Here is a 10,181-nt window from a genome sequence, read left to right as displayed (position 1 = left end):
TCCTGCTGTCCATGAACAGCAACAGAAGTAATACAATGAATTCTTGAAAATGTGTGATACTTTAAGTGCTAGATAGTTTGTTGACCTTTTAAAATTAACTTTGTTTACCAGTGGTCATTAGAGATGATTATCTTAATAGATACCTAACTACGTGGCATAGTATTGCTATGTAAGTAGTCATCTGAAGCAGATGAAGTTTATTTCAGATGTGTTTGCTTGTGACTTGCTCTTGTTTTTAGCAAAGCTACTACACTTGAGAGAACCTATGGACCCGCATGGATAGCATATGGACATTCATTTGCAGTTGAGAGTGAGCATGACCAAGCAATGGCTGCATACTTCACAGCTGCACAGCTCATGAAAGGGTATGTCAAAATTATCATATTCAGAAAAATTAAAATTAATCCATAAATAGTGTAGAATATTGGCCTATATCCCTTTAAACAGTAGGAATTCATTTGCAACATTATCTGGTAGAGAACAAAGGAGAAAAAACCCAAATAATTTTGTCATCTGCATTTAACTGCATTATTTGTGATTACTGTTAAGTTCTAAAGTCAAGATTTATATTTAGGTAATCTATGTTCTACCTGAAAGTTCTCTGAAATTTGTGAATCATGTTTGTCATATCAGGTCATAAACTGCTGTATAGTAATATCTTGAACAGTTGTTTCATGTTGTGGAGAAGGTTGTAAAATGAGTAGTGGACTAATCATGTCATATTGCATATAAAACTATTGTATTTGATTGTAGTTATTGGTAAGTATAATCCCTTTAATTATTACTTCTTCCATATTCCATTTGTAAATTAAATGTATGAAGGAAACTAGGAAAAAAACCCCTCAGAACTAGCTCAAGCACTGAGAAAAAACATGTAATCCCAGAGCAAGTGACAGTTATGTATTGAAGTTCAAATTCTTGTCAATAACTAACAAAGATGTAAAGTCTTTTAAACTGCCCCTTAGGTCAATAGTCTATTTAAATCAGCTTTTACTCAGGTGTACATAAACATATGCAAACACAGTTGGCATCTCTTTATGGTTTGTGACGCCATTCCTGAAAAGTGCATGTTTGTTTTTTTGTGGTTTGGGTTTTGTTTTTTTTTTTTTTCAGGTGTCATTTGCCGATGCTCTATATTGGACTGGAATATGGTTTGACCAACAACTCAAAGTTAGCTGAAAGGTTTTTCAGCCAAGCTTTAAGCATTGCACCTGAAGATCCTTTTGTTATGCATGAAGTTGGAGTGGTTGCATTTCAAAATGGAGAGTAAGCTTGCAAAATAGGATTAAATACAATCTTAAACATGGATTATTCTGAAGTGTAATGTGCCAATATATCTACTAAAGTACTTATATTGAACTATAGTTTATTTTGGTTCTAGTTTAGATGGTGTTTACCCTAAACCCTTGCTTTCTACTTTGTTCTTCGTTGTTTAAGATTGAATGAGGAAAGCATTTAATGCTTGAGGAACATGCAGAGATCGATCATTATTTTGTGTATGCAGGTCACTGGGTAGTCGCATGCTTTGAAAAGGCATCTGTCTGCACACACAAGTGCACACATGCTATGAAATACTGTACAGCAAAACATTTTGTCAGCTCAGGAGGTTCCAAATATATTCTGAAAAAAACCTAACAGATATAAGAACTATTTAGTGAATATTCTTGGTTTGCTTCTGATTTTTTAACTTTGTCTTGTTAGCTCTTAGGAGCACACGCAAAATATAGCCAAACGTAAATTATGTTTTTTACATCTAACTTCACTCATATGACAACATAATGTCAAAGAATTGTTCCTTGTAATACTGTTTTCTCATACTGCTAATGAAAACTCTTCACTAATTTACTTTTCTTTCACCCCACTCCCTCAATTCTTAGCTGGAAAACTGCAGAAAAGTGGTTTCTTGATGCACTGGAAAAAATCAAAGCTATTGGAAATGAGGTATTTTTCCTAATAACATGCACAATCATAAATTTGTAAAACTCCAAGAAATTCTGTAATACCTTGTGACAAAGTATGCTGTGCTTATTTTAAGATAGAAGGAAAAAAAACCACTTGGGCCATCTACTTGTAATTGAGTATGTGGGGTTTCTAGATAAGAATCATCACAAGTTATCTTCAGTGCTACAGGAAAAGGCGAAAAGTATGTTTCTATACGAAATTGAAAGTAAATAAGCGTTGACTGGAGAGTGGAATCCAGATCTCATTCTCAGTCCTGGGTCTTAGTAGACCAATGGTTCTTGACCTGAGGGTGGAACTGGGTACATGTGTGAAGATGGTTTCTGCCACATTAAGACATTTCTTGAATGACTTTTACTTTTGTTTGGACATAATCCTGTAGGTATGGATTTGTTTTCTTTCTACCAGATAGAGCCACTGTGTGGGAATGGGCCCAGGGATGCTTAACTAACTTCCTGAAAGTAATCAAAATTATCACTGGCAAGAAGTTTGTCAGGAAATGTGCTCGTAGTTCAGGCACTTTTGTCAATTAAAAAACAACTATTACAACCCTGATTCCTCAAACACTGGAACGCGCAAATGAGTTTGTACCTATTGGTAGTACCATTTATTTTATTAAGTGTGTTGTCATCTTGTCTAAAGAAACATATGGTACTAGAGTAACTTAAGATGCCTTAATGAAAGCAGTACCACATTGTGACAGGCTTCTTGTGAATTTTAAGATAAGTTTTTTCAATTTTTAGCTTAAATTTAGTTAGAGGACACCACCTCATGCTACTATAACTGTTAACAAAGCATCTCCTATCAAGATAATGAAATTGCTTCTGGAGCACAATAAGCCTTCTATAAAGTGGAAAGTGCTGAAAAAACTATAATCTTCATGCGGACAAGGCACACATTTACTAAAACAAACTGCACAGATACTAATTTATATGCTCACCAATATATAAATAGGGTTGTTCTGTTTTAGTTAAAGCTGTATTGTTGTTCATGTGAACACTACAAACTTTGTAGAGCAGGCTTAAATTTATGCATATGCCTATATTCTTTTATGTGTGCCATTTTTCTTGTTTATTGAGAAGTACTAAATACCAACATATCTATAAACATACAATTGGAAATTTAGAATTAGTGTGAAACACCTAAAATAACTAGAGATACAGAGATACTCTTACATGGTTATAAATTGCAAATTCATAATGCAGTGAAGTCCAAATGATTTTTAATTTCAGCAAAAAGTGTTTTAAGGATTTTGTTGGCTCAGATTGTCTTTTGTGTGCCTCATAAATGAGCTAATTTATTTAAAGCAGATGAAGTTAGACTATGGAGAAGACAGTAAAAAGACCTTCAGTATTTATGATTATTTTACAAACACCTGATTTGGGGAGCCTTCGGTGCTCTAAGTTGAAAGACTTCATGTGATTTTTAGTTAAGTAGAAAACAAATTTGGTTTGCATCCGAGTGTTTAGGGAATGGAAAAAATAGAGAAATGAGTTATTGAATAAATGTTTTGAGCTTAAATACGTGTTTTGAAAAGAACTGAAAATGCTTGTAATATTTTTCTTTGTCATGAATGAATTGCCTTGTTCATTTTTATGTTGTTTTTTTTAAAGTAGACGAAATTCAGTTACAATCTGGGAAGCTGCAGTTATTTGAATTGTTGCATTATTTTGCAGGTAACGGTTGATAAGTGGGAGCCTTTATTGAACAACTTAGGACATGTCTGCAGAAAACTCAAGTAAGCAGAGAGCACTGGAGCTACATTTATCTGGAATACTACACAAATGTGTTTTCTCTAAGCTTACTTCTCGTTTATATCAAGATTATGTACCACATGAGAGCAGTGTAGAAGCATCTTATAAGAACAAGATTCCCTAAATCAGCTTGTGAACGTAAATACATTAATCGCCCCTTATATCCAGTTTACTACATGCCAGTTAAAGTACTTAATGTAAAAGTCTTTCCTTAACTATTGATTCTTATTAGATAAAAATTTGGTCGTAGGCTTTTAGATCCTTGTATGGGTGTGAATTCTAACTGGCTACTATCCCAGTCCTGATATACTTGAATATGTCCACTGATTTAATTAACATAAAGGTGATTTTGTGCCGATTAATTGCTTGGATCAGTGCTTATGGTTTTTTTAATTGAAGTGAAATATTCAGTGACATTAACACAGCAATAAAGTATTACTTTATGGGTTTTGAGAACAGAACTATTTCATATTTAATTTCATATTTCCGTTAGGAAAAGAAAAAAGAGAAGCGCAATTACATACACAAGCTTTAACAGTTTTAATATAGAGAATTGTTTTCTCATTAATTACCTTAATCTGATTTTAAACAATGTTTTGTTTAATCAATACCGTATCTTTTTTTTTTAGTGTCATGGTTTTAATTGTCCAGTTGGTGTATACTGTAATTTTTGTTTCAAAGCTGCTAATGAGAATGTGATTATGGTAGATGTAAGTTGTACTTCTGCTTTGGCTTTGGTAGTAACTGCGTTGTGCTTGAATTGCAAATTAGTCTTCATTTTCATTATGAAATACAGATGTATAATAGTTACCCCTTCTGCCAAGATCAAACAAAAGGCACTGCTTCTGGAATCTATTCATGAGTATAATTGCAGGGTTTTTTCAAATACTTGTTTCAGTGTTTCAGTTACAATTCCCTTTTTTTTTTTTTTTTTTTTTGTATTTCTACAGTAAGTTAGTAACTGCTTACATCACACTTAGGACAACTTGCATTGTATTATTTGTTCAGGTTCAGAAAGTCAACCTAATGTATTTCTACATCCTTGTAAACTGTCTTTCAAGCAAATCAAGTTGAGAATTTAGGCAGCTGTACATATGCTTTGACAACTTACAAAATTCTGTAATAACTAATTTACTAGTGTTTGTAATATATGATATTGCTATTATGAAAAAACTTCCTGGATATATGTCTACTCACTAGCATTATGTGGTTGAAATTTGAAAGCAGCAAATTAAAATACAGTGGTAGTTAATTGGACAGGTAAATACTATGAGTGAAAATAAAATTCAAATCATGTGAAAGTTTTGTGCAACAAGCAAACAGTTGCATAATTTTTCTGCCTCAATTGTTACTTAATGCCTTCTAATAACTTCATGTGTTGCTGTTTGCATAATTCATTATAACTATAGAGGTTAAAACTTCTTCTGAATAGACAATTGCTATCTTTATTTTTAACAACTTGGTACTAGGATGTAAAATGTGACAATTTAATTTCTCAGAGTAATGCCATAATGTACATTTAACCCTTGTTTTATAAAATAACAAATGCAATAAGCAGTCTAATTAATGGATAATTTTTCAAAGAAAGGGTGGCTGGTACTTGAAAGAAATTATGGATATGTATAAATCCTCTTTTCTGATAGAGATGGTAGCAAAATGGAAGTGACAAAAGTACCAGTGTATGTAGCACTTAAGGGTTTTGAAATTTCTGCCTGGAGAGCTTTTCTCACTTTGAACAATGAGTGGTATTCGTCTCGTATTGCTCCTTCATTCCCCTGGGAGGAAAATAAAAGCTACAGAAAGAAAGCTAATGTTACAATGAACAGCATTAAACATCTAAAGCAATCTACCGTATCAAGTTACTAAGATCATCTCCAAATGGGGCCTAGCTGTAGGCAGCTGTTGTGCTACATAAGGGGAACAGTGATTTCTCAATTACGTTGAGGAAGAAAATTGTCAATATCCATGAGTCTTTTGTGCATTCGATTATGTTCAGAGCATGAAGCAATAATTTTTAAGTTCTTGCAGGACTGCATGCTACTGAACTAAGCAAAATACTGATATAATACTATAAAAACACCTTTCACCCTGAAGCTTACTAATAGATCTTCTGTTTTTAACCCTAACAGGAAATACAATGAAGCACTGGAATACCATCGCCAGGCTCTAGTACTAATTCCTCAAAATGCTTCTACTTACTCTGCCATTGGCTACATACATAGTCTAATGGGCAATTTTGAAAGCGCAATTGACTATTTTCATACGGTATGTAACTGCCTTAAATTTAAGTGCTGGTCACAAATTCTGTTATTTACTGTTTCATTCTGTTTTGGTTTTAGAACAGAGAACCAGCATTTTATCCAGCCTCCAAATCAGTGTTTATTTTGTAATCTTAAAATTTTTTGAAAAGTCTTCCTAAGTTTTCTATTGATTTGGTAAAAAATGGCCACCTTGTGAAACTTAGTAGTTGAATCCTTCTTTGTTATAAATTAATTGGATTTCATAATTGTCATATACATTTTATGTACATAAACTTCTCATGCAGCTGAAATGATTTAAAATACTTCCAACCTATGCCTTGAAGTAGAAATTTTACAGTAAGGGCAATATTTGAAGATACGCTATTTTCTCTTGTCTCAAATTTATCTTTATTATATGATACTTGTATATTATTATTGCAGGACAGTTTTGGTGATTTCATGTTTTCCTAGAGTAACAGTGAATTTTCCTCAGTTGAGTTTTCATCATTCAAGTTGATTGGCTTGAATTTAGCTGCAGTTCTATTTACCTAGAAGCTTGTATTACATACATTTAGTTGTAATTACTTCAAGCATGTCTCAATCTATTTCATTATAGATTGTAGCTTAGCTATACAAAATTAACTTAACTTCCTCACAGGTTTTATAATCATTATTTTAGTAGTATGTTGTACTTCATGATTTGTGAATGATTCTCTGTCTGTATACATATCCTTTTCTGGTTTTGTTTTTGTGCTTTGCTTGCTTACTACTTCAGCCAGTTCATACAGCAATGTTATTTTGGTTGTGCAATGTTTTGCTTTGACAGTGAAGACTACTTTGATAGCATTGTGGAGCAACAAAACAACAAACTCAGAACCATCATGGACTTAAGATGTAAATGGTTTTATTTGCTATTGAATACTTTTTACTGTTTCTTTTCAATAGGCCCTTGGTCTTAGGAGGGATGACACATTTTCAGTCACGATGCTGGGACATTGCATAGAAATGTATATTGGTGATTCTGAAGCCTACATTGGTAAGTCTTTCGCTTACGTGACTCTTAAAGTCATCGAGAGTCCTTTGAGAAGAGTCTTATTCTTACATCAAGAAAGACTGTCTACCGTTACCTAGTTAACTTAGAAAGTAGAGTATGTTTTTGTTAGGTTTTTTGTTGGTTTTTTTTTAATGGCTAAATGAGTCAGAACTTACCGGCAATTGCAGATGACCACTGTTTTTTGTAAGCATCGTGACAGTAAATTCTTACCAGTAGAAAGAAAGGAAACACTTTGCCTTTGGAGGTGGTGGTGGTTTCTTTTATAGAAAATTTTGGTTTGTGACAGCTTAGAAACCAAAGGGAATGGGGAAGAAAAAAATAGAAATATGGAGTTAGAAAATCAGAGGACTTGATTTCAGCTACTGTTGCTGTAGAGAGGTACAGGCAAGGCATTTTCACCATGTCAAAACTCTGCTCTGTGGAGACAGGATAAATCCTTCTGCCTCCAAAAATAGAGCTTTACATATGGTAAAAAAAAGTGCTTCATAACAGTAATACGTTATATTGCCACAGTTTGAAATATTCTATGAAAGCTTTCTGCCCCCCAAAAAAACTTTTTAGCGACATATTTCTGCTTCATTGAACTTACTGATTTATCTGTAATGAACACAGTTGATGTCCCGTCAAGCACGTTAATGAGGTTGAAGCCAGTAAAAGCCATCTGTGTGCTCTATTGCTTTTCCTGCAGATTTTTCGCACAATTGAAGCAGATGTTTCTTCTTAATATTGTCTTGCTCCATATGTAGTTGGTTAATGCATCTGGAAGAACCATGCAGCTGTGTGATATGCATTAATGCAAACCATGCTGTGTGTAACTTAAACAACAAAAAAAGCCTTTTAGCGAATTGGGAAGGGAATTTGCAATTACTTCTAATAACAGACTTTTGAATCTGAGTTGTACTACTTATATTTTGCTTTTTTTCCAAAAAGGAGACTGCTGTATTTTTTCAGAACAACTATTCAACTTCAGTCATTAAGCAGTGACAGTTCCCTGTCGGTCTGAAAGCAGAGAATCATAGTAGTTTCTGGATGATAGTTTCTTTGAGATACATTTTTGGGAGTGTTCACTTGGAATAAATTAATGGTTTCATTGTTTTCCTAGGAACAGAGATCAAAGACAAATTAAGATGTTATGACTTTGATGTACACACAATGAAGACATTAAAGAACATAATTTCACCTCCCTGGGATTTCAGAGAATTCGACATAGAAAGACAAACTCTGGATGAAAGTGGCATAGTTACATTAGAGACGCCACATCAAAGAAAAAGTACAGATACCAGTCGTCCTTTGGAAGAAACATTTGAGATTGAAATGAATGAAAGCGATATGATGTTAGAAACGTCAATGTCAGACCATAGTACGTGACCATAAATGCTGGTAGAGAGCTCATTTTGTCTAAGTGTAATATGTTTGTTTTAGCATTTTTGTTATGGTGTTATACTTTCAAGAATTTGCTATTTTTATATGAATTCAAACTACCACTCTGTACTTAACACCGGAGAAATAATGCTTGCCTTAAGGATGATTAAAAAGTATACATGACGGACTATTTCTACAAAATTAATCATACATGATGAAGTAAAAAATAAATTCACTTTTTTTTTAAAAACTGTTTACTGATCCATGTGTCTGCCATCAGTAAGACTGTGAAGGATTAAAAATAGTACTTAACATGGAACCATTAACAATGTTGTTAAATTGAATAGCCTCTAATACAGTATTATTGTGGCTTCTGAGTTTTCATCCTGTCTGTGAGGAATGCTTTCTTAGTAAATAGATCAAAAAAAATCCATGAAGTTTTATACTTATTACTTTATAAATATGTATTCCTTTAAGGAGCAATTTCAATGGTTTTCCATCATTTGACTCTAATTTGGCATACATTAAATTTATGACTAAGTATGTTACTTTGTTATACTTTCTCCTAGTTATTAATTTCAGTTCTTTATCATTATTCTGTATTGTATTACTGAAGGATCATTTAAGAACTGTTTTTGGTAAGCTGACTAGACAACAAACTTGAATGGCGTAAACATTAAGATAAATCAGTCTTACCTGCAATTAGCGTTACAATAAAGTTATAAGCCACAGCGTACTACTGCAGGGACCACAGTCATTCTCTTTACACACAGTTGTTTTGTCAATGCAAAGGATTAACTGAATAATACACATACACAGTTTTTACAAGTCTCTAAAGTGTGGTATTTTTAAATATCATTGGTTCACTGAAAAATGAAACAGAAGGAGTGATTTGTCCATCCACTAAACAGGACAGGTCTGTTTCCCTTCTTAGCATGAATGTTGAACGTATTTTGTGTAAATTTTTCCCCTCCCTTCTCTTCCTGACTTTTCCACATATGTCACTGTGTGGGGCTTAAAATTAAAAACTTAATGCTACAAGCTGTCATAATATTTTCTTCTGTGACTTCCACCTAAGCTTTGGCTTTTAATGTTAGAATAAATTTCCTGAAGTTTAGCAGTCCAGACTTCAGTGTGAAGTACTTCAGAACTCAAGAACTAGCAATTTTTCTCTAGACAAAGACTTTACCGTGAAATACAAAAATTATTTTTGTTTTAGTCAGCAAAATAAAATCATTGGTCTAAAATGTAATTTCTACACTGTACCTCAGCACATTTAAACATGTATTTTCAACTATACTTTTAGCATAAAATGTGTATGTTTGGTTATTGTGATACCATTTTCATCCACTTTACTGGGGCAAGGTATAAAAAAACCTGACATATTAGTGCAATTAATGAAGTATTTCCTATACCTTTTTTTGGCACTTTATATAACTAAGAGGAGACAAGGGCTGAATCCAAGTACCTATACGGAAACCTTTTGTCACTTTTGCTTTCTAGCAGTCTATCTTTCTTGACTAATGGTCCTTTTAACTTTAAGACAGACAATGTTTACTTTTAATTTTGCTGACGCATGGATATCAAAGGATAGGCTGATACTGTAAACTTTTGAGTGATTTTTTTTTTTAAATTTTGTATAGAGTTTTGCATAAACTGGAACATATAAACTACTACTTCTCCTCCCACTACATCTGTCTCGTGGCTCATTGAGTTCTCAATGGCCAGGTTCTGAATCCTAAGGAATATACACTTAGTAGAGACCACCTACTTGGAAGAAATTGATAGGTGGGAAGGCCTTCATTTATCTGA

At 33.3% G+C, this 10,181-nt stretch overlaps 1 protein-coding gene across 1 annotated transcript in view; it reads left to right on the top strand.

Moving 5' to 3' along the window:
* Positions 1–8,614, top strand: part of CDC16 (cell division cycle 16) — a 21,465-nt gene extending 12,851 nt beyond the window's left edge. Inside the window, exons 12-18 of the mRNA XM_009580417.1 lie at positions 240–365; positions 1,114–1,266; positions 1,878–1,941; positions 3,636–3,697; positions 5,843–5,978; positions 6,899–6,989; positions 8,110–8,614. Coding sequence (XP_009578712.1) covers positions 240–365; positions 1,114–1,266; positions 1,878–1,941; positions 3,636–3,697; positions 5,843–5,978; positions 6,899–6,989; positions 8,110–8,375 — 898 coding nt within the window. The 3' untranslated portion in view covers positions 8,376–8,614. The remainder of the gene's footprint in view (positions 1–239; positions 366–1,113; positions 1,267–1,877; positions 1,942–3,635; positions 3,698–5,842; positions 5,979–6,898; positions 6,990–8,109) is intronic.
* The last annotated feature ends 1,567 nt before the right edge of the window (positions 8,615–10,181 follow it).

This window comes from Fulmarus glacialis, unplaced genomic scaffold (genome assembly GCF_000690835.1).
Source record: "Fulmarus glacialis isolate BGI_N327 unplaced genomic scaffold, ASM69083v1 scaffold41886, whole genome shotgun sequence".
NCBI lineage: Eukaryota > Metazoa > Chordata > Aves > Procellariiformes > Procellariidae > Fulmarus > Fulmarus glacialis.
The sequence above is the reverse complement of the archived record's forward strand: the minus strand, read 5'-3'. Positions and strand labels throughout refer to the sequence as shown.